This window comes from Littorina saxatilis, linkage group LG1, assembly GCF_037325665.1.
Source record: "Littorina saxatilis isolate snail1 linkage group LG1, US_GU_Lsax_2.0, whole genome shotgun sequence".
Lineage (NCBI taxonomy): Eukaryota > Metazoa > Mollusca > Gastropoda > Littorinimorpha > Littorinidae > Littorina > Littorina saxatilis.
The window spans coordinates 63,400,857-63,426,686 of NC_090245.1; the positions used below are offsets into that span (position 1 = coordinate 63,400,857).

The 25,830-nt window shown below is 40.5% G+C and overlaps 1 protein-coding gene across 1 annotated transcript; it reads left to right on the plus strand.

Annotated features, from left to right (window-relative positions):
• The first annotated feature begins 1,009 nt into the window (after positions 1 to 1,009).
• On the plus strand, positions 1,010 to 25,830 carry LOC138976075 (sorting nexin-27-like). Its single transcript, XM_070348892.1, has 13 exons — positions 1,010 to 1,530; positions 5,365 to 5,447; positions 7,366 to 7,514; positions 9,428 to 9,620; positions 9,873 to 9,943; positions 10,295 to 10,387; positions 10,724 to 10,799; positions 11,237 to 11,397; positions 12,407 to 12,496; positions 14,914 to 15,063; positions 16,234 to 16,362; positions 16,643 to 16,706; positions 22,315 to 25,830. The coding sequence occupies exons 1-12, from the start codon at positions 1,238 to 1,240 to the stop codon at positions 16,700 to 16,702; spliced, it is 1,548 nt and encodes a 515-aa protein (XP_070204993.1). The 5' UTR covers positions 1,010 to 1,237; the 3' UTR covers positions 16,703 to 16,706; positions 22,315 to 25,830.

Below are 25,830 nucleotides of genomic sequence, written 5' to 3' on the forward strand. Positions count from 1 at the left end.
ACACACACACACACACACACACGCACATACACCACGACCCTCGTCTCGATTCCCCCTTCTATGTTAAAACATTTAGTCAAAACTTGACTAAATGTAAAAAGCGTGCTATCCTTCTCAGCGCAACTACTACCCCGCTCTTCTTGTCAATTTCACTGCCTTTGCCACGAGCGGTGGACTGACGATGCTACGAGTATACGGTCTTGCTGAAAAATTGCATTGCGTTCAGTTTCACTAAGTTCTGTGAGTTCGACAGCTTGACTAAATGTTGTATTTTCGCCTTACGCGACTTGTTATTTTATGTTCTTTCCGGTGTGACGTTTTCATCTTTCGCCGTGTTGATATTTCGCTTCTCGGCCTCGTTGATCTAGTATAAACTCTACACTGAACAAAAAAACACCCTTCGATACTACTGATGAGCGACCTTGTGTACCTTACATTCATGGGGCCAAATTTGTCCAACCAATTTGTTTTATTTAACTTAGAAATTTGATTCATCCTAAAATGTTTTCCTTCTTACTCAAGGGACGTAACCACTCAGTACACGTTTTCGAAGAATTCGATTTTGGGGGTGAAATCTATTAAATTGTACCACCAATTTTCTCCACATGCAAGAAACTGACATGCTTTTCGTCCATAAATAATTTCACTTCTTAATTTTACCAGGAAACAACATTTCAGTCTTGAGTATATGTCGAGGGGGAAATATGTACACAGGCGAAAGATGAAATCGTGACACCGGGTCCACTGATCACCACTGGCTGAGACGCGCATTTAAGTCTCAGCTGGGAAGCTGATATCACACACACACACACACACACACACACTTGAACATTCTGCAGTTTTACAGCAAAATTCAAATAAAACACTGAGAAACAACCCACAGAACACAAAAGAAGGGATTGATAAGTATTAGTACAAAAACTACAAACATTCATAAAAGAATGCCTCAGCGAAGTGATTAAACATCATAGTTCACTTAGCCGTTTCACCAGTCTTGTCAGTAGCCTACCTTTGGAAGTTTTTAAAGCAACTGAATTAGTCAGCGTAGTAAAGTGCCACTGTGTACCACATTTCCAGTCAAAATAGATTTTGTCTAATTTACTTTAGACTCCGCAACGGTAGACAACATTTTTTAATGCAAATTTATGTTAATGAAACACCGCTGGACTTGGGAACACAAATCGTATCACGGATTGCTTGCGATACAAAATGGTGCACAGTTGAAGGGAGATAATCAATGGCAAAATCCCTTTTGTCTGGACATCACGTGACCAGTATGGCGGACAGTGATGAGGACAGTTCGCCCTCCCTTTCGGAAAAACAACAAGCAGAACCAGGACCACGGATCGTGACAATTACAAAGACTTCTACAGGTTTCGGTTTTAATGTTCGTGGACAGATCAGTGAAGGAGGTGTGCTGAAATCTATCAATGGAGTATTGTATGCGCCTCTACAACATGTCAGTGCAGTTCTTGAGGGCGGAGCAGCGCAGAAAGCTGGGATTCGGAAAGGAGATCGGATTTTGGAAGTGTAAGTTTTCCACCAAATGCTGATTAGGAATATAGCATTATTAGTAGTCGAAGATTGGTGCACGGAGATTCTGACAGTTTCTTTCAGTTTCATCATACTACATGGCCATTCGTCCAGCGTGTATTCCAGGGAAGAAAACTCAATCGATAAGATCTGATTCTGAGTGGAAAGTGACGATTTGTTGTGGTTGTACAGTGTTCTCTGATGCCCCTTTTACCACCCACCGATCTCGGTCTTACGGCTTGGCTTCACTGTTGGTTTTTGGTGTATTTTACAACAGGGCGAAAACCCTAGGTGTGTAATTTGGGGTAGGAGAGCTTTATGAAGGGATTTAATTTCATACAAGGTATGGGTACTTTTTATGGAGGGCCTACTAAGTAAGTAACAAGGGTCGTGGAACATCTGTCCTTGTCATGGATAATCCGCACATAACTGATTAGCACAGAAAGACTCGATAACACCTGTCAGTTTGAAATTAAACCTGCTTTTAACAATATTGGCAACAATACTTGTGTCTGCTGAAAAAAGGAGTGCAGGGGCATGCAGAGCTACATTATTTATAACAATCAGAATAAAACTTTGCAGATCATGGTCAGCTGTTTTGAACTATTATGAAGCCACTATGTTCCCAGCACATGACACTAACTTGACTAAGAGCAACTGAGCTATACAGCCTATGTACGAGGTGTGTGGGAGCACCACCGCGCGGAGGGGTTCTGTGGGCATCGCAGCAAAAAGAAAGAGGGACATTTTTCTCGGGCTCGCGAGGCAGATGCCAGACAGCAACACTTTGTCTCTATACTGCAGGGTTCGACACTAGCGGGGGCGGGGGGCGGAACGCCCCAGAGTTTTGTGTTCCGCCCCAAACATTGCCGAAGCTTGGGGCCCACTCCGCCCCAGGATAAATTCCAACAATGACAAACCGAAAATTCTAATGGCAGAGCCAATCACTAAATATCGCCAGTCAAAGTCGTCACTGAAATTTGCGTTACGATCAATGCCGCAGTCAAGGGAAAAAAACATTGAAATCGTCGAAGGACAATGCCGCAAGGGAAATAACTCCCAGATTGCGCTCTTTAGCATGAGAGATAAGTATCGCCTTCAAATGCCAAACGCAAAATGTGGCGACAAAATGTGGTAAAAAGACATGGAAATGAAGATGAAGAACAGGGTGGAGAGAAACGAAAAAAGGAGACCGATGCAGCCAAAAGCGCGAAGCGCTGTCGTAATTTCAATGTCAAATGGTTGAAAGAATTTCCCTGGCTTCAGTACGATGAAGAAAAACAGACAATGCATTGCCGCACGTGAATACTGAGAGTGGGCCCCAGATGTTTGTTTTCCGCCCCAGCAATTTCCATCTCTGGGGCCAGTGTGGCCCCAGGCCAAATAAGTTAGTGTCGACCACTGATACTGTATAGTATTTTTAGTAATAGTAAATGAACTGTAACACTAATAATTTGAGCAAAGCAAGAACAAATGAAATGATCTTCAAACAGTCCTATTAAGTTCGATGGCATGCAGCTGTTTTTTTATTTTTCTTGACAAAAATCACTTACTGGTCAAATTATTTAGCTGATTAAAGCATTCTCAGATTCTGTTAGTGGTGTAAACATGCATCATGAGCAAACAGAATGCATCAACTTCTAGCAGTAATATATAATGTATACATAGACTGTAATAATCTAATGCAGTTCAATCTATGTTGCGAGCAAATTATCTGCCAGTCACTGAAGCTGAATGGGAATATTTTAACATTGAGAATGTTTGAACTTATGGAGATTGCAGTCTTGCATTAATTTGCAAACTGTTGACAATTAATCGGGTTTGCTGACAGTATGCCAAAATTGCTTCACCAGTACAGATACGGAGAAAAAAAGTTTGTTTTTTATGATAATCGGGCCAAACAAATTATAGCTGGTTTTTTTTATTATTTTTTTTTTATTGAAGTTTGCCATTGTTTATGTAAAAATAGACATGCAGACGCATATGTTTTTTTATTGACCGGAAATCGTGCACGCTGTGTCCCCTGGATGTCAGAGAAGAGTAAACTATCATTGTCAAGTCTGCAAAATCTTCTTTTGTTTTTTGAAGGGTAAACAAAAAGTTCTCGTGTCGGTAGGAAAAATAAGGGCCACCCAGGGAATGTGAAACCTTGAATTTTTCTTGGCCTAATCAATGTATAATCTGTCAACACACTCATGAAATCGGTAAAAAGGTACTTTAAATACCTACTGATGGCAGAAAGCAGCAGCTGAGTGAAGAGGACAAAACTTCTACTTTTGTTTTTCTTTAGAACTAATAAATTTATCTTCTTTATCTTCTTTTTTTGGGTGGAGATACCGCAAATGTGCTCCAGAGGTAAAAATTGAGGGCCTTACTTGGCCAACAAATTATTGCGACAAATTCGCACCCAAATTAAAGCAGTAATTCCCATGTCATTTCATTCAAACTTTCTATGTCAGTTAAGGCCGTTCACTTGAATTTCTAAATCACCTTTCAGAATAAAATTGAACGTACTCCGCCGCTTTTGCAAAAGGCAGTGAAAGTGACGAGCCTGTTTGGCGCGGTAGCGGTTGCGCTGTGCTTCATAGCACGCTTTACTGTACCTCTCTTTGTTTTAACTTTCTGAGCGTGTTTTTAATCCAAACATATCATATCTATATGTTTTTGGAATCAGGAACCGACAAGGAATAAGATGAAATTGTTTTTATATTGATTTTGAAAATTTAATTTTGATCATAATTTTTAATTTTTTTAATTTTCAGAGCTTGTTTTTTATCCAAATATAACATATTTATATGTTTTTGGAATCAGAACATGATGAAGAATAAAAATGAACGTAAATTTGGATCGTTTTATAAAAAATTTTTTTTTTTTACAATTTTCAGATTTTTAATGACCAAAGTCATTAATTAATTTTTAAGCCACCAAGCTGAAATGCAATACCGAAGTCCGGCCTTCGTCGAAGATTGCTTGGCCAAAATTTCAATCAATTTGATTGAAAAATGAGGGTGTGACAGTGCCGCCTCAACTTTTACAAAAAGCCGGATATGACGTAATCAAAGACATTTATCGAAAAAAAGAAAAAAACGTCCGGGGATATCATACCCAGGAACTCTTATGTCAAATTTCATAAAGATCGGTCCATTAGTTTGGTCTGAATCGCTCTACACACACACACACACACACACACACACACACACACATACACCACGACCCTTGTCTCGATTCCCCCTCTATGTTAAAACATTTAGTCAAAACTTGACTAAATTTAAAAACAGGAATTTTTTAGTCAATTTTAAGGGATATCATGACAAAAAGCGCTGTATTTCAACAATGACCTGGTGGATTTCTATAAGCACGGACGCAAATTTGCTAGGCCTGTAAACACACTTGATATTTTTAGGATGATTATTGTGCCACTGCAGTGCCCGCGGCCAAGCGTGACTGCAGCATGTTTTGAGAGGCACGGGGCGATAATCGCTGTCAGTGCGAAACAGCGTGAATGTTCCATTTTTGTTCTCATGTGTTTGCATGACTAGCAATTTTATGCCAGGGTTTACATTACAAGCAAATGAAACTTCGGCAGCACCTGTATCAATCATTTGTCTGCAGACAAGCGAAGTCATGAATTTTTTTGACACAAGTGATCATTCCTAATCCTATGACGGGTTTTTAAGCTTTTTCCTAACATCTGAACAAATAAATGTAGTACCTTAAATGGAAAGGTTAGAGGGTTATCACTTGCAGTTTTGTGTAAGAATTATCATATGTTAGAATAGAGAATGAATAATTGCTGAATTTTGTAATATATTTTGTTTTTTAACATGACAGGAATGGTATCAATGTAGAAGGCGCCACACACAAACAGGTGGTTGACTTTATACGATCTGGTGGTGACACTCTCACACTCACAGGTGAGTTCCTGAACATGAATAGTGTATCAGTGACTATGTTATCTTCTTTAATTTTGCTTAACATTTCCATCTGTCACCCTATACATATTTATTGGTCTTTCTTTTCATGGGCATGATGAAAATATCACCTTTGGTCATTGTTTCATAGTCATACTACGTATACATGTGTTTAACTGTGATCGAGAGAGAGAGAGTGTGTGTGTGTCCCTGTCTCCCCTCTTCTTCCTCCCCCTTCTCTTTCTCAGTCTCACTTACCTTTTCCTTCCTGGTGAAAACTCCAGACTTTCCTTTTTTTGAGACCCTGCTGTCTCTGATGTTCTATTTACATTCTCTGTAAATTTACCTATAAGACTCCTTCCGTTTTAAAACCTGAAGGGGGGGTCTGTATTTGCCTCTTTTTTTTGTACTAAGAGTTCATAAAAGTTTCCAAATGTATTATTGTTACCTTTAGTAGGCAATGTCAGCATATCTTCTATTGGAAAGCGATGTCTCAGCTTTACAGAATTGTACTTGTAGGGTCAGATGAGCAGACTCCCATTGCCCCCCTCCTGCACAGGCATGCGTGGGTGGGTGAATGGTATATATGTTGTTAATTAACTTAGTGTTGCAAAGAGGAGTCAGTAGCTTTAAAGAGGGATTCACAAGGCGTTCTATGAACCGTGACCTTTCAGTTTCCTTTTGTGTCAAAAGCGGAAAGCATAGTAGTAGTAGTACAGTACTTACTACCACTAGGGTTAATGTCAGTGTTAAAACTATGTGAAAACAGTTACAAGAAAATTGTGATGTCAGGGTGACACTAATGGCAATGGTCTGAGTCTGACACTGGCAAGTAAACCTAAAAGCTTTTGCAGGTGATTACTTCAAAGTTTTTATGGATATATATATACATTTATAAACCAGTATGTTCAATGGGTCATTGGGTTGCTTGAAATACTTAGCCAGGGATGCATATGTTTATTGTGTTTATGCCTGACACTAAAACTCAAAGAAAAGTTGGTTGGCGGTATTGTTCTTTTTACATTTAGTCAAGTTTTGACTAAATGTTTTAACGTAGAGGGGGAATCGAGACGAGGGTCATGGTGTATGTGTGTGTGTCTGTCTGTCTGTGCGTGTGTGTGTAGAGCGATTCAGACCAAACTACTGGACCGATCTTTATGAAATTTGACATGAGAGTTCCTGGGAATGATATCCCCGGACGTTTTTTTCTTTTTTTCGATAAATACCTTTGATGATGTCATATCCGGCTTTTTGTAAAAGTTGAGGCGGCACTGTCACACCCTCATTTTTCAATCAAATTGATTGAAATTTTGGCCAAGCAATCTTCGACTAAGGCCGGACTTCGGTATTGCATTTCAGCTTGGTGGCTTAAAAATTAATTAATGACTTCGGTCATTAAAAATCTGAAAATTGTAAAAAAAACAATTTGTTTTTAAAACGATCCAAATTTACGTTCATCTTATTCTTCATCATTTTCTGATTTCAAAAACATATAAATATGTTATATTTGGATTAAAAACAAGCTCTGAAAATTAAAAATATAAAAATTATTATTAAAATAAAATTTCCGAAATCGATTTAAAAACAATTTCATCTTATTCCTTGTCGGTTCCTGATTCCAAAAACATATAGATGTGATATGTTTGGATTAAAAAGACGCTCAAAAAGTTAAAAAGAATAGAGATAAAGAAAAGCGTGCTATCCTTCTCAGCGCAACTATTACCCCGCTTTTCTTGTCAATTTCACTGCCTTTGCATCGAGCGGTGGACTGACGATGCTACGAGTATACGCTCTTGCTGTAAAAATGCAGTGAGTTTAGTTTCATTCTGTTAGTTCGACAGCTTGACTAAATGTTGTAATTTTGCCTTACGCGACTTGTTTATTGAATGTGATTGTCAGTACATCCTGGGCTTTTTTCCAGTACTATCAGTACCTGACCAACTGGCAGAAAAACTTGAACCTAGCGATGACTCCTCCGGTCCTTCTTATATTGACTACTCTGAGCGACGCTCTTTACCAATCTCCATCCCAGACTACCACTATGTGGAAAGTGCTGGAGACAAATATGTGGTATGTACCTTTCTGTTAGCTGACTATTTTAAGCGTCATTCCATTATGTATCAATATCATTGTCACCTCCCACGACCATTTTAAATTTTTAGAAGAGTTGGAAGTAAGTATTGCCCCATTTGTAGACTTGTAGTGTACAAGTTAGCCTGATGCTTTAAAGGAATAATACCTACGAAAAGAAGGCCCTCAGATTTCTTCAAAAGTTATAACTTAAGATTTTGCACTATTAATAATGCTTCCGTACAAGAGAAGTGCCTACACTTTGCAAAAGCAAGTGTTTTTAAAGAGCCATTTGAATGGCAGACTTTAAACCAACTTTTCCCCAACTTTCATTGGATTGAACTTTGAAATCGTCACTGAGGCTAAGTCGACGAAACGTCTGCCATGAGAATGGCTCCAGCTATTTAGGTTTGATTTAGGACAGATTTAGACGCGACTCAAAAACTCATTTGAGCGCTGCTTAACTCGACCGCGGCTTGGCCTTGACTTTGCATAGACTTTTCTTACCGCGCTTACCGATTGGTTAGCTCTAGTCAAACTGCTCTTCCCGCATTTGGCAGTAGCTCCGATAGCTGCACTCATCTTCAAGTCTGCTGAGAATTGCCGCTTAAAACTAGTTTGAGCGTTTGCGCTGTTCACAATGGCAGTGATTTTTTATTTGACTTGGCGCCGACAAAAATTGCTGGAAAGTTGGATGAAAGTCTGCCATGTGAACAGCGTTTAAAGCATAATTAAATGTTGTAGAATGAGAAAGAAAGAGCAGTCTTTGTGAGGTTTGGGTTGGGCTAATTCCCTTGTTTGTGTACATGACGCTTGTAACTAGGCGGTCACATTATAGAGGGCGTTATTTGTTTTGCTGCCAAGCGGCACTGCTCGACTACTTTTTATTACCAACACTGGAAAGAAGCAGCGCATAGAAGCATTTTCACTTACTTTGATTGAATTCATTACCATACTATTGTGCATTTTAGATTTAATCACTTGCCTGCCTTAGGACGGGTATACCCGTCCTGCGCTTGTGCAGCCGCAGCGCCTTAAGACGGGTTTACCCGTCTTCACCGTTCCGGGATTTTCCAGAAGTGCGATGTCACTGCTGACACAAAAATAGCAGCCAATGGCTTGGAAGGATACCTCATTCTCATGAATAAACATAAATGGTGACGCGGTTTTGCGTCTGAAGGCTATTTTCGGCCTTGGCGACAGGATAGGGGAGAGAAATCTCGACTCGTCAAAATGGCAAACGGTGGAAGTCGACCGGGCCCTAGTAGGGAAAAACAAAGCCGGACTGACGCTACAGGGGGTGCAAATGACTATGGATACTGACAGGGGAAGGGGGAGATCTTCTTTCGGACGATTCGTTGGAAACAGGTAGATGATAGTGATTATAATCCTTTCTTGGAGCGAGCAAAACAGCCACCTGTGTTTGATCCACAGGCACCGGAAGATGCGCCGGACTGATTTTTCAAAAGTTCATATTTAAACATCATTATAAGCCAAACTAATTATTATTTCCATGATTAGACACTAAAAACAGATTCTTGGTTCAATTTCCCTTAAAAATAACATAGGTTTTACTTACCTACCTATTGCCAGTTTGGAACTAGAATTTTTGTGTGAATTATTACACCCCGAACTCCAATATTCCCTGGCAGTCAGGAATGCACATACGCAAGTTTTGATTGGCAGCGTAAGGGTTAAGGTACATTGCATTCACAAGATTCTTCAGATGCGTCAAATTTGCCAAAAACTCCCCCCCAAACGGTCAGATCAGTGGTATCCCTTTAATGACGTTAACCAGTTAAGAAATAGTGTGTATGTGTGTGTGCTCACCCACCTTGCATGCACAACGTGCAGTGGTTGAAGTGATTGTAATATAGACAATTTATGAGTAAAGTCATTCTTGTTTGTCCCAGGTGTTCAATATATACATGGCAGGAAGACACCTGTGCTCACGGAGGTATCGAGAGTTTGATAACCTACACCAAAATCTGAAACGCGAGTTCCCAGACTTCACCTTCCCCAAACTGCCAGGCAAGAAAATATTCCACCTGTCAGAACAGCAGCTAGACCAGCGGCGGAGAGGACTTGAGCAGTACCTTGAAAAAGGTGACCTTTTTTTTTTATTCCTGCATTGTCGCTGAGTAGATTGCCTTGTTTAAGTGAAAATATGTCTGTTCAGAGCCCTTGTACTTGTAGGATAGTTTATTGCCTAGCATACATTTTGAGTCAAATCTGTTTCTGCCTTTCAGTTTCAATCTGCATTCACCATGTCAGTGTAAATATACATACATGTAAATGGAAGGTTGATCAGACTTCAAGTACTGTTGTTTAATACTGTGAAAATGCTGTCTTTTTCAGTGTGTGCTGTTCGTGTGATAGGCGAGAGTGATTTGATGCAAGATTTCTTGGCTGCTGGTGATATGGAAGACGTAAGCTGCTTAGCTCTTGTCCATGCAGTAAGATTTGAACGTGATAGTACATCTGATCCATTTGCAATCATTTCATCTTCTTTTAATATATGTAATTTTGAAGCTTTCTCCAAATGTTTCTTTCGTAATTTACATGAAAATGGTGTTACCTTTCTGTGATGACCTCGCTGGCTTTGTGCAAGGTAAATGTGCACATCTTGCAATTTGATGACAGTTGTTGTTATGGGTTACATTTTATTATTTATTTTATCGACATTTTAATTTTCTTATGAGATGTACTATCTTTCAAGTGTAAAATGACCTCACGCTTTTTGTCCTTTGGTATATGGATATAACTATATATGATTGCAGGATGGAGAGGTGGAACTGAAGGTGTTACTGCCTGATCGCAGCATCTGTGTTGTGACAGTTCATCGCAGTGATAATGCAGACAATGTGTACAAGGTATTAACACCCCTTGTTCTTGTGATTTTATGGAGGGGTAATAAAGAAGCAATGATTATGACTCATAGACTGAAGAAAGGGTAGTGGCAAGGAGCAACAAGTTAACAGAAGTAAACCTGGTACAGATTTGTTTGAACAATTATATTATTCAAAGAATTGATTATGTTTTTTGCATGGTGTTAGTGTAAATATGAGTGGTTAATTTTCAAGGCATGTAACACCTACCTTTTCCTGTATTGTGGAGCTTACCAATATTGTCTGTCACAGCAACAACCCCCCCTCTCCCGCCCTACTGTGTCACTTGTATAGCATGTTGATTTTTGACATCTTGTGCAGGCTGTTGCTGCAAAGATTGGTCTGGAAGATGCGGCAGACTACTTCTACTTGTTTGAGACAGTGGAATACAACTTTGGTAAGTTACACCCATTATCCACATGTGTGTCTGTCTTTTTGTCGGTGCTTGTAGGGGTTGGTTTTTGAATAGTTGTGATAGGAACTGTTAAACTAGCTTGTGGTGAAGTTGTGGAACTATTTGTTTGATATAATGATAAATATACTGACTGAATGGATATTTTTCTTTCCTTCCAATATCTTCATGAGACATTACCAGAAACCTGCAAGGGAACTGTCCTTTCAATTTTGATTTTCAGTTTTTGCAGGGCCGGCGTGGTTGTAACTGGTAAAATATCAAACAGATTTTATTTTAAGAACTGTTAAGTGAGGGCTTGGTTTTTCTCTAAATGTTCTTTGCTTTCTGAGTCTGCTTTTTTTTCTAAACTGAAGTATGCTTTTGCAGTCGTGTAACATACAAATACCATTAATAATAACTTTAATAATTTGTCATTTCAGAGCGACGACTGCAACCGCATGAGCTGCCACACAACATTTACATCCAGAACTACAGCACTGCCACTGCCACCTGCCTCATGCTCAAACGCTGGCTTTACTCCCTCACTCGTGAGGCCACACTCAACTCAAACGAGCGTGCAGTTGCCTTTCTCTTTTGGCTGGTGAGGACATACAACTCAAGATCAGTGTGTCAAATTCATTAAAACAAAAAAAATTTTTAGCATTGCCAATTTTCATGACAGTTCAGGTCAAAGAAGTAACTGAGTGTCAAATTGATCACATAGGTAGTATTTTGGGGAGTTCATATGGAAGTATTAGAGATGGATTTTTTTTTTATGTAAACAAAATACTATTTTTTCCCTCTCGTCTGTGTTACTGTTAGCTAATGCTCTTTCACGTTGTGATATCTGAGCGGCAAAGTTGGTGAAAGCCATCACTTAACGTCAAGGCATCTTTAAGTAGTCTTGGTAAGCCAACAACACTGCATGAGGCGGTAAAAATGTTTTTTGTTTTGTTTATTTTGTTTGCTTTTGTGGAAATCCGCAAAATCGTGGAGATATGTATTGCCTGGTCAACTAAGACACATGTAGCTAAAATACCTTGTACGCTTGTCTGCAAACTAAATTGTCTTATTTTCCGCCTTCAGACACTTGCCATGTGGAGAAATCTTTTGAGTTAGCTACTATTACTTAACCCTTACACTGCCTCACATGTTACATAGCCACTGGTGAATTAACAGAGAGAAATATAAAGAAAAACGGTCATATAGGTTTTCGCATCCATGGGAGGTAATCGGAACTGACCAAACAGACTGAGCCAGTAGCGCGACATATGTCGTGACAAGCAGGTGACAGTATACGTAAAGTAGCGCGACCTAAGGGTTAAAACAGGTTTTTCTTCACATGCACAATTTATCTTTTTCCAGAGGGGGTTAAATTCACTTTGCAAGGCCAAATGTTTCAGTTTCTAGGTCCGGTGCCCTCAGACCAGAGGCTCTGCCCCTGCATCGCCAGCGGTATTTATTTCCTTGAATGGATTGTCTGGTTGACTCATGTTGCAAAGGAAAAATATGAAACTTGACCTTTAAGTGAATAACCACACACTCCAACCGTTCTGCATGCAAAGAAATTTCTTTAGGATGAGTAATATTGAAGCATTTATCCTGCACAGGCTGTGGAAGATGTGAACAGAGGAATGCTAAAAGCTGCAGATAAACTGTATGAGCTGAAAGCCTTGAAAGAGCAGGAGAAAGTACTGGAGGTGAGTTAAAAGCTGAGGATCACACTTTCTATGAAGTTTTAGAATATAAAAGAAAATGTCCTACAGTGGAACCCCTCACAAAGACCCCCCTCTCTAACGACTACCCCGCCACAACGACCCTTTTTTTTTTAACTGATGTGTTTCCTTATATAGTTGTCACCAGTGTAGCGACCACCACGCTCTAACGTCTAAGGACCGACCCAACAGCTTGTGTAACGACTTTGTCAGACAAAGCCAAGACTTTCAGTCAGCGTAACGCATCACTGACAAACCGGTTATAACCAGTTATAACCGTCTCGCGTTAAACCGCTGAGAGGTGTGATGGTTGGGTTGGCTGAGTAAACATCACAAACCAATCATCGAGAAAACAAACTCACATGACCAACATACACCGTTCAATTCAGTCAGAATAGACAGTCTTTGGACAGAAGAGCAGTGGAGATCAACATGGCGTCTACAAAGAAAAGAAAATATTTAACTCTCGAAAATCGAGTGAATGTTGTGAACAGACACAAAAAGAGAGAAACTGCCATCGCGATTGCAAAAAGTCTTGGTGTTGGAAAATCGCAAATTCAAAGAATTATTCAAGACAAAGAAAACATTCTGATAAGGTGGGAAAGTGGTGACAAGGCAGTTAACGCACTCACCATGCACTGACATCATACGAAAGCAGCCACACAAACACAGCACAGAGGCAGAGGCAGGTGTGCAGATGCTTTGTGAGAATAAGCGTTGAAAACCAGTTTGAATAAAAAACCAGCAGATAGAGCCGCATGTCATAATCATTCTTCTTGTCTTTATTGACTGCATGCCGATCTTGTGGCAGTGACTTTTCACTCTTCAGTCGGAAATACACTGTACACAACACCGCTCTCACTCTCCCTCACTGACTACCCTAAGCCCTGACAACTGATCCTTGGAAATTGTTTGGAAGAGTACACCTCTCTATTTCTCTCCAATGCTCTTCCTGCTGACATGCAGTGACACCGGACACCCCACTGAGTTTAGCCAGCTACCCCCCCCCCCCCTCTCTCTCTCTCTCCCTCCCCCAGCCATGTATTGTTTAGTGCTGTGGCCAGAGAGGTGTCACCGGCTAATTGAGGCCAGCTGCACTGTTCACTCAGAGCAAAACTAGTTGACTGTGTCTAACTTTTGACAAAGCAACACAACTGAAGGGTTCACAGATTAGGTAACCGACTCACTGGTCAAGGCTGCGGGGAAACAAGAGTATCTTGTCAATGAAAGAGGTTACACACAGATACGCGATGCTGAGAACGGTGGCCAATTTTTCACTCTCTTTCTCGGAGGGCCTTCATCGACTGTGGCTTCTGTTGCTTACGTCCAACAGACAAGAATAAAGAGTATGGTGCAGTTTCATGTTGGCATCTTCGCATTTGAAAGCAAGAAAGTGCGTGTACTCCACTCCTGACCCAAATTAACCCCCTCCTGATGGGTACACGTGCACCCAAGTTAACAGAGACTGTCATCACGTCTTTGCGGCTGTGACCTTTGTACCAAGAGCCTGACTGCTCTGTTATCGATTTTGGTGTGGTGAAAATTTGACGATGGTCTGTCCGTACTTTGCAGGTATGACCTGCTGTTGGGACCGAAAATTAGTGTCCGTGTCCACGTTTTGCAGGTGTCCGTTTAAGGGGGGGGGGGGGGGGGGGCAAATATAGAAGGAAAAAATTCCGTGCCGAGCAAACGTGTCCGTACATGTCAGGTGGCCGCTCACGCCGGGGGCCGTACATTGCAGGGACTGCTGTAAAGAATGCTTGCTCAGAAACTAACTCTTTTTGCACTGAAACATGCACCAGAACTGGTGGACACCATCGACAATGTCAAACATGAAATCGAAGCAGTTTGCTTGAGGAAACGGTCATCAGCAACTCAAACTTCTGTTTTCTTTATTTTAAGAAAATCTGAGGTGACTTTCTTTGTGGCCCCCTGACCCCGCCCCCTCCCTCTGTAAGGACCTCCCTCCATAAGGACCGATTTTTGTCAACATTTTCAAGGTCGCTAGAGAGGGGTTCCACTGTAGTTCCTGGCTTCTTGCAATCGTCTCACGAATTTTGAGAATGTTTGTATAGTATGTATAACTGAATATAATATTGTAGCACAAAAGTACCATTAATGATCACTTTCAGAATAATGGCGTCAGGCTCTAAATATGAAACTATTGAACATGCGGCTGAACTTGCCAAACTTGCATGGACTACAAAAGACTTGTGTGGGAACACGTGTGGTCTTCCCAGCAGAGCCAGTGCTGAACCCCAAACTATTTGCACATTGTGATAACGGCCAACCCTTCGTCCTTTCTCTCACCTTTTCCCATTTTCTCTTGTCTGTGTGGAATAATGGGGAAAAAGTTGGGACATCATTTACATATGCTGACGTGTCACAATTTCTTTTGGCAGTACCTGAAAATTGTGAGACACATGGATGGTTATGGTGAGGTGATGTTCCCACATTGTGCGTGTGATTCAAGGCGGGACGGACATGTCATAGCAATCATTGGTCTTCAGTCCTTCAAGCTTCAGGCCTGCAAAGACGACGGAACAGCAGAGGTACAGACACTGTGTTGATTTAGGTTATGGACATTTCGTGACATGAATGCACCGGGTGATGAATTTCCTTTTGTATTTGAATGTTCAAAATTCAGTGCTTCAGATTGAAATACATCACACAAAAGTATTTATCAGTTCATTCTATGTTTTATCTTTGTCATTTAATGTCTGAAAGCAAAAATGTAAGGCTTCCATTGGCCACATTTATCAAATTCAGGAAGATTTTTTTAATAGTATTTGCTAAATTTACAAATTTATCAAACTTATTTCTTTTTGTTTTTTATGACAGAAGTTATCCTCCGTGCATCAAAAGGGGTCCGAGGATTTATAAAACTGAAAATTTGATTAAGAGCTTATTTGCTGGATTTCATTCTGAATTCTTTTGCTTGAATAAAAGATAATTCCTTCATTAGAGGCATAGGGTCAGTCCATTGATTTGAAATGACCTTTCAGCAGGCAGAAAAAGGCTGCAGCAACCATTTTCCTTCTGTGGGGAGTGTCTTAATTATTAAGAGTCTAAAAATAGCATTGAGTTCTTTTTCACCCTTTGTCTCGTGCATAGAATCATGTTGTTGTCTTCCTATGCAGTGGCCATGAGATTTAACTGAAGGATCTAATGAAGCAAGGCATGCTCTCATTTGTGGGTGATATTGGTCCGTAGGCATTGGGTTACGGATCAATGGGCTCATTTGTTAAAAAATCCTGTCGCATTGGTTGATACTTTATTATGGTTTTAAAGCATGCAAAGCACTCCATACAGAGTGACATATTTTTTGTGGACAGACTTAGAGACGCTTTCATTGGAAAAGGAAAATGGCAAAGTATCATGTTCTTGAAATAGTAGTCATGAAGAGAATTGACTGAATTGTATGGATATCACCCAGATGCAATATTCTTCCAAGTAAACAGAACTGAAGATTAGCGAACAAGGAAGAAGAAGAACTGAAGATTTATTGAAAAAGGAACATGCATTTTTAGTGGAGGGAAACATTCTATTAGCAAAACAGTTTATTTTGGGAAAACCTCAAACCGAATTGCTTATGTCTCTGAAGTAGCTGTGTTGTAGTGTACTTAGTGTACATACTCAATTTTTGAATGAACAAGCTTAATATTAGGTGGTAAATTGATGACGTGGTCAGTGAATTTCATTGTGATCTTCTTGTTGTGCAGGCACAGGTGATAGAATTTGCCTGGAAGGACGTCAAATCATATGAAATAGATGAAGAAGGAATGTCTTTCAACTTTGAGTATGACCGACCAGGCAAGAAACCAAGAATTGTAAAAATCTTTACTCCTTATGTAAGTATGCGTTTCTCTCTTGCATTGTCATTTTCAATTGGTTTTTTTATGAAGAAAACGTTTGTGAGTTATTAGATTAGTTGGGCCATCTGGCCAAAGGAAAGCAATATTGTCAAGGAGGTTATTTTATTGAAAGGAAACCATTTACTCTTGAAAGTATTTGCTGCAGTTTTGTCAGGAACTTCCCTTTTAAGTTAATATGTGTATGTCATTCATTTTACATTCGCTAAATATTTTTAAAAGAACATTCAAAATACATTTTTCTTTTTTTCTTTTTCAGTTTTACTACATGAACGACTGTTTTGATCGCATTTATGAAGAGTTAGAATGGGAAACTTGATGAGGTAAGTCCAAGTGTGGACGTGAAGTTCACATATTTATTACCAGCATACAGTAAAACCTGAGTCCAGCGGACCCTTGTTGTAACGGCCACCTGCTACATACGGACAGTTTACCATGGCACGAACACAATTTCAACAATAACTAACCTTTAACGGGCGGACACCTGCCACTTACGGACGCGGACACGATTTTTCGGACCGTAGGAAGTGTAAACACTGTCACAAACGGACACAACGTACATAAAAACGCAACTTCGAAAACTCGACTGTTATGCAGTCAGTGCTCGGCAGCCGTAGCCGTAGCACAAATGGTTGTTGATTGGTTGTCCTGTCCCTTTTCTGACCAATCAGTGGCTTGTTTAGATGGAGACCCACTTTCGCTCACTCACTTTCGCTTCGCTCACTTTCGCTTTTCCGCATTGTGGATACAGTCACAACCAAAAGCAACAGTAGACTACTGTGTTTGAAAATGGAATCTCCAGCAGGAAAAAGAAAAGCGTTGACTTTAGAGCAGCGTGTCGCTGCCTTGAAAAAACTAGATAGCGGCCAATCATGCCGAGATGTGGCGAAGGAGATGGGATGTGGTAAAACACAGATCGCGAGGATCAAATCGGAAAAAGAAGACGTGATGATCTCTCTCTCTTTGTAAGCAATCGTTCGAAGGAAACAATAGTTAACACAGCTAAATTCTTGTTCCATGCATTTATGCTGAGACTAGAAAAACTGAATGAAACAAGAGCTGACCCAATTTGGTCAAGACACACTGCGGAATTTCCCGTTGAATGACTGATGAAGAGTCAGCTATTTTTAGCTTTGTGACGTCCGACTTGCGTAAGTTTGAATGCACAGTGTGTGTAGGGAACGGGGTAGGGGGGGGTGTTGTTGTTGTTGTTTGCTACATGTATCATTTGTTTACTCACATTTTCAGTGAGTCTCATGTTCAATCCAATAAATACATACCGTACTACAGGACTGACAAAACTGAAGTGTCTTGTTCATTTTACGTGCTCTTTGTAAAATATTGCCCCGGCCCCTCCACCTGTGAAGAAGGGACACCTGTCTAATAGGGACACTATTACCATTCCCCAAGGGTGTCCGTTAGAGACAGGTTTTACTGTACAATTACAGCCAAGCCTAATTGAGTGACCCACTTGTCTGTAAGACACATGTCAGTAGTAGTCCTGGGAACTGTAAGCTTTTTGTTACACTGGACCTTTGTTCTCAGTAGTCTCATGTCCCTGTACGCTGAACTGACAGCTGACAGACACCCTTTTTTCACACCATGACCACTGCTGGCCTGGCAGTGCAGTGGCCTACTTCAGCATGTGTAGACGGACAAAGACAACTACACACAGGAACTTTTAGACACAGCTACACATTGTGCAGCTACAACTGGTCCATTGAATTGGTAACTGATTATAAAGAAAATTCTGTCGCCATTTTATAAAGCCCAGTTTCATAGACTCTGTGATGTCTTGGTACAGAGTATTTGGAGTCCCGAAAAGGAATCGGTCAAGTTTTATATTTTTTGCTTTTCATTTTAAAAGTTAGCAAGTAAAACAAACTTACTTAAAACTTGTTATTATTTACATCAAGCTTTAACGGTTACTGGATAATTTAACTAAGGAAATGTTGGACTCAAAAGCAAGAAGCAGATCGAGATGGTGGCAAGACAAGGGAGGTAATAGTGTAATTTCCAATCTTATTTGTCTACTAAACCTTCCTTTCTCTCTAGTGATTTTTCTTTATGTTGGTAACGATTGTTTTAAATCAAAGAAACGCTTCTTAGTCTTCTTCTTCTTCAGCGTTCCTAGATCAGGCCTCAGATTTCCAGTCCAATATGGGTTTTGTGGTCGTGTCCAGGTCTTGTTTGGTGCCCCAGAGTTTCTCCGCTAGAGTCGCTCCATACGGCCAGTGCTGTGTCCGTGCGTCTAGGTATAGGGGGCAGGACTGCAGGATGTGCTCTGGGGTCTGTGGGCCTGTCTCACATGAGCAGTCAGGTGTGTGCGACACCCCAAGGCGATACAGGTGGGCACGCAGTCGGCAGTGACCAGTCCGTAGTCTGAATATGGTGGTCTGCTGTTGACGTTGTAGGTGAGGCATCTGATCATCAGATGGGTGGCTGTGTAGTTCTTCCCAGAGTGTTCTGTACTCACGTTTGACCAGAGTTTTTGCCTCCCTGTAAGAGGCTGGCTGGTTTTCTTGCTCCAGACTGCTGCCAGACCCAGTTTGTCCGCCTCCTCGTTTCCTGCCAGGCCACAGTGGGCAGGAATCCACTGAACTGTCACCCGTATGCGCTGTGAGAGGTCACTCAGCATGCGCAGGGTGTCTCTTTCCAGCTGCTCACCGGGCGACTGCAGACTCTGGATGGCGGATCTGCAGTCTGTCAGGAAGACGATGCGTGAGGGCGGGTCTTATTCCCCCCTCTGCTTCTTTCTCTCTGTAATCGTGTGGGGCTAGTTATTTTTTGGTAACTTACCCAACAACCAAAATCACTTACCCAACAACTCTGTGATCATGTGGGGCTAGTTATTTTTTGGTAACTTACCCAACAACCAAAATCACTTACCCAACAACGGGCCTGAATCCTCGATAGCTCACAGGTTGATGAGCTAGACTTTGAGAGAACTACTTTAGCGATTGAAAAGTTCCGAACGCTCTTGATGTACGAAATATACATCTCTAGACCAAACAATGCAAACATACTGCATTTAAACTAGCAACTACAGGCTTGAACACATTAATCTCCATATAAAATCCATGAGTTTGGTTGTTTTCTAAATCCAAATCTAATGATCAGTGCAGAGAAACTCGCTTTAGATCTCTTATGAGTGCAAGCAAACTTCCAAGGCAAGTAACTCTCGTACTCTGTCTAGCGATAAGAGTAGTTCCCCTTCCAAATTTTCTGAACCGAGTTGCTTGGACAAAAGACTGCAATCCGACGGTTAGTTTTCGACAATATTTCATTTTATAAACAGATCACACGCAACCAAGTGCACACATCTCATCAATTTAAAGAACATACAGCGGTTTCATACAATATTTTGCCCCAGAAAACTGAACTTCATAGAGTTTTTAACGTTGGAACACGGGTGCAAAAGTGTGCCTGCTAGTCCCATTCGAAGAAAGAACATTTCCTAAGCGATACCAAAACATGAACAGAACACACACTATCTGCTTTTACCGCCACAGCAGAATAACAACATAACTGTGTACAGCAGTCCCTCTCATGAACGGACACCCTTGGGCCATAGCAAAACTGTCCGTACATTGCAGGTGTCCGGTCACGGGAGGGGTGACCACACCACCCCCTCCCCCATACACTCACACAGAGACACACAAACAACAGGATTGAGTCTATGCTAATCACTTCTTGTGGCTACTAAACAATAACAATAAACTCCTAATACTTCTTTAAACGTTCTGTAAAAATGATTTGTTTGAAAAGTGTTGAAAAGAAAAGATAAAATAAATCCTCAAGGCAGTGAACACACTCACCATGCACTGACATACGAAAGCAGCCACACAAACACAGCACAGAGGAGCGTGTGCAGATGCTTTGCAAGAATAAGCTTGAATACCAGTTTGAATAAATAGCAGCAGATAGAGCTGCATGTCATAATCATGTAATTTATTTTCTTGTCTGGCTTTATTGACTGCATGCTGATCATGTGGCATGGCAGTGACTTTTCAATCGGAAATACACTGTACATAACACAGCTCCCACTCTCCCTCACTGCCTACCCCAAGCCGTGACAACTGATGCTTGGAAATTGTGTGGAAGAGTACACCTCTCTATTTCTCTCCAATGCTCTTCCTGTTGACATGCAGTGACACCGGACACCCCACAGAGTTTAGCCAGCTACCCCTCCACCCCCCCCCCCCTCCCTCTCTCTCACTCCCTCCAGCCATGTACTGTTTGGGGCTGTGGCCAGAGAGGCCAGAGCTGGACTGTTCACTCAGAGCAAGCCCAGTTGACTGTGTCGTAACTTTTGACAAAGCAAGACAACTGAAGGGTTCACAGATTAGGCAACCGACTCACTGGTCAAGGCTGAGGGGAAACAAGAGTATCTTGTTAATGAAAGAGGTTACACACAGACACACGATGCTGAGAACTGTGGCTGGTTTTTCACTTTCGCTCAGGACCTTCATCGACTGTGGTTTCTGTTGTTTACTCCAACAGACAAGAATAAAGAGCACAGTGCAGTTTCATGTTGGCATCTTCGCATGTACTCCACTCCTGACCAAAACTACCCCCCCCTCCTGATGGGTACACATGCATTCAAGTTATCAGTGACTGTCATTACGCCATTGCGGCTGTGATCTTTGTACCAAGAGCCGGACTGCTCTGTTATCGATTTTGTTGTGGTGAAAATTTGACGATGGTCTGTCCGTACATTGGAGGAATGACCTGCTGTTGGGACCGAAAATGAGTGTCCGCGTCCACGTTTTGCAGGTGTCCGTTTAAGGGGGGGCAAATATAGAAGGAAAACACTCCGTGCCGAGCAAATGTGTCCGTACATGTCAGGTGTCCGCTCACGCCGGGGGCCGTACATTGCAGGGACTGCTGTACTTGATTTTAGTCCAAAAACAGGGAAACTGACAAGAAGTGTTGACAGAATTGAATGATTTTCCCTGAACTATACAACCGCGCATTATTCAATCGCCTGCGGTTGAGTGAATCGGATTCGATCAAACTTTCGCACAAAAACTCCTCTTTTCTTTGAATAACTGAAAAAAGGAGGAATAAAGAGGTTACATACCTCGTCTCAGTGATTATTAAAAATAATGGTCTCAGTTCGCGGTCATGAAAAAGCTCGCTGAAGCTCGCATTTTTCATGATCTGCTAACTTCGACCATTAATTTTAATAATCACTGAGACTCGGCATGTAACCTCTACATCTGTGCTGATCAGCCTGGCAGCTTCATGCAGAGAGGTGATTTCGGCCCGGTAGTTTGATGACCGCCGTCCAGCAGGCATAGATCTTGAAAGTGTTCGCCCATCTGGATGGCGGATGAAGATCCCGCTACCTCCGTTCTTGATGGCTGCATCAGCAGGCTTCTTAGTCAAAATAAAAAGAGTAAAATATTTATTATGTCTATCCTCTATCAATGTTTGTGTGAGTGTATGTGTGTGATGGAGTGTGTGAGGTGTTTGATTATATGGAGGCATGACAGTGAAGTGGGATGTTCACTGTAAGGGGACATTTGTCTATGATAGCATCTATAGGATGGTCTTCACAGTAGACAAGTTTGACTGAACATGTAACAGTAACAGAAAAGCTAAATGTTTGCATGCTGAATAGGACCTAGAAATGATCACACTAAGTTGTCTATTTCCACATAGAGTTATTTTGATAAGAAATATTGTAAGGCAAGACTGGTTGTTTTATGGTGCATCTATATAGTCAGAGAAGTCTTCATATATATGTTTTAGTCTCGCTGGCCAGGTGGCTATAGTCAAAGCAGCTTGAGATTACCTCAGATATTTCTCAACCTAGAACTGTCGGTGGTCACTTGGGAAACCTATCAGAGATATTATCATTAGGTGTGTACTTTTTTGGAGTGATAAAACATGTCTCATTTTTTTATTTTGCATTTATTGTTCCAGGTGTGACGGGCTATGGATTGCAAGACTGCATGGAGAGTGAATGCGTGAGGTATGGGTTGACCTGAAAATGGAAACGGCATGTACAGTGTTAAAGACGGTCATCTTGCATATGTCTGGAAACAAAGCATTATTTGTGTATACTCATCAAAAACCAGAAGGACACACTCTTGTCAGTCATCAGCTTTGTGTACATTGTGTGTAAGAATGGCACTGCAATCTGTTTTGTACAAGAGACAAAAGAAATCAAAGACTGTATTTCAGCTCCGCCAGATGTCAACTTTATAACATGTTTTATTGTGAATGTGTTTTTAGACCTGCTGTGTCTGTTACTCCTGTACATTCTTTTAAACTGTGCCAGGCAAGTTCCCACTTTGTGGAAGCACTAGTGAATACACACCAACACACATATATGCAACTTATGCAAACAAATGCATATAAGTCATTCTTCGGTATTGGTGACAATTGGGGGTCGGTCACTTTCGTAGCTTGATACTTCACATTTTAAAAAGTTAGCATTCAGAAACTGGATCAAAAATTGTAAACATACAACAGGGAAGCTGTCATAACTTATAAAAGAGGCATACGCTGTGTGAACTTTGTAAAAAGTATGTAAAAAGAATTAAATCTGCCTCTAAAACGGAGCCCAAAAGTTGAATTCTGACATGTACCCAGAAATCACTCATGTGTGTATGCATTTTGATCCTAGATTTGTATGTTGAATGCCCGTACATGGCGTCACATGTTCTGTTGACATTTGAAAAGAAAATGACAGAACGGTTTGGTGATAAAACAAAGAAAAGCCATTTCACCTTTTTTCTGTCTTTTTTTACATTTAGTCAAGTTTTGACTAAATGTTTTAACGTAGGGGGGGAATCGAGACGAGGGTGTGGTGTATGTGTGTGTGTGTGTGCGTGTGTGTGTGTGTGTAGAACGATTCAGACTAAACTACTGGACCGATCTTTATGAAATTTGACATGAGAATGTCTGGGTATGATATCCCCGGACGTTTTTTTCCTTTTTTCGATAAATACCTTTGATGACGTCATATCCGGCTTTTTGTAAAAGTTGAGGCGGCACTGTCACACCCTCATTTTTCAATTAAATTGATTGAAATTTTGGCAAAGCAATCTTCGACGAAGGCCGGGGTTTGGTATTGCATTTCAGCTTGGTGGCTTAAAAACTAATGAGTGAGTTTGGTCATTAAAAATCGGAAACTTGTAATTAAAATTATTTTTTTATTAAACGATCCAAAAACAATTTCATCTTATTCTTCGTCATTTTTTGATTCCAACAACATATACATATGTTATATTTCGATTAAAAACAATCTCTGAAAATTAAAAATATAAAAATTATGATCAAAATTTAAATTTCCGAAATCGATTTAAAAACTATTTCATCTTATTCCTTGTCGGTTCCTGATTCCAAAAACATATAGATATGATATGTTTGGATTAAAAACACGCTCAGAAAGTTAAAACGAAGAGAGGTACAGTAAAGCGTGCTATGAAGCACAGCGCATTAACCGCTGCCGCGCCAAACAGGCTCGTCAGTTTCACTGCGTTTTGCACTCGCGGCGGACTACGTTCAGTTTCATTCTGTGAGTTCCACAGCTTGACTAAATGTAGTAATTTCGCCTTACGCGACTTGTTTTAAAGTTGCCCAGTGAGAAGTATTTTGACAGCTAGGTATGAGAAGCTTTTGAAGTTGTCACACATTCGTTGCCTAGCTACTCCATCTCTATGGTCACAAATTTCAAGCGTTGTTCGTCCAGGATCGACAATGCCTGTTCTCTTGGTTTTTTAATCCAGAAACAAATAGCATGAAACTATGATATTGTGTGTATTTTGGTGTGTCATTCAAATGATCTACGCATTTTTCAACAAATTGCCTCTGAAATAAGGAATGGAACGTGCTGTAGACATCATTATTACGTCTTGCTTTTTTTGTGGAATTGTGTTTTTGCAACCTGTTTCAGATTTTACATTGTTTACACATTCAGTAGGCACAAACATTTTCTCCAGTGTGAATTCAGTTTTTTGGTAGTGATTCAACTTTTCTGTAACCGGTATTGAAGAATGACTAATATGCTAACACCCACATATTGTTATGCACACAGTTTTCACCCACATTTATCAAGCACAGCGTGTGTGCAATGTTGGGGAAGCTACTGAGAGTCACTGATCTGTAAAACTTGATTGATCTATTGATTTGTTTTCTCCCTTTTTCAAGTTTGACATGAGAGCATGTTCACATTGTTAAGCTCTTTGATGCATACTCATTTATACTTGTGCCAAAACACAAACAGCGTGCACCTTGAAGTTCAGAGGATGAAACTCCATTATATTATCTGGAACTATAAGCTTATCAGGGCAGGGAGCACACACATTTTCAGGAAAAGTCTCGGCGTCACACAATGTTTCAGATGTGAACAGCTTTTGATCTTGTTTAGTCTCAAAATATAGGAAAGTGACATAAAGTTTTAGCCTCAATCTGTGAAAATGAAAAGGAATGGATTGTCAGAAGTGTTGTGGTAAACAATAAGGAGAGAGTTTTCAGGCATGTAGAAATACTGAAAAGGATGTGCTGATGAAGTTGTCATGAACTTGTAACATATATTTTACTTTTCTGTCCATTATAAAAGCAATTTGTGTCCAATCTTGTGTGAAAGGCAATTATCAGTTTCTGACTTTGTGAGACCACAAACTCCAATTCGAGTAAGAGTGTAGAGGTTCGTAATTAGCAACACTTTTTTTTCCGCAGTAATACATCTTTAAGTAGAATTTCACCTTTTGGTGTACTTCTCCCTTCCCAAGTCACATTTTTTTGTATACCATAGATTGCATATATTACTCAGTGCAGAATACATGGGCTTGTGTATAGGGAGTGAAAGTTATAATATGCTGCGTTTTGTTTTTGTTTTTTTAAACATAGTTCATGTACCTGTATTTGAATGGAGACTGCAAAAAATCAAAAAATGTTTCGGTGTTATTTCAAATTGTTTTTTTGTTTTTTGTAACCAGACGACGTAACATCTGTTTTAATTGTGCATCTGTTTTTGTTGTAAATGGTAGAAAGTCTAATGTTTTATTTTAGAACACTATTAAATTACATATTTACTTAAATGGAAATGATAATGGTTGGCAGAAAAAGTGTGTGTACGCATCATATTTTTATGTTGAAGATTGGTGGAAATTGCATCCATGAACAGCACTGGCCATGCAAGCTCGTTTTGATTTGTTAAAAGACCTCTCTGCATAGTAATGTCAAGTGTGCAAAATGCACACCAAAAGCAATTGTGGAAACTGTATCAGTTGTCCATTGGTCTTAGTCAGAAAACAGGAAAGACGGTTACCTGTGCAGATGGATGGGATACTGGTTTCCGTCTCCTTGCTAGTGGAATCATGCCCTCTGCTTTTTAAGTCAGATTTTCCCCCTGTGTTATAGGGTGTTACTGTTCCTCTTCCATCCATATAGAAACATACCTTGAGTATGTTTTTTTGCACAAAGTGTGCA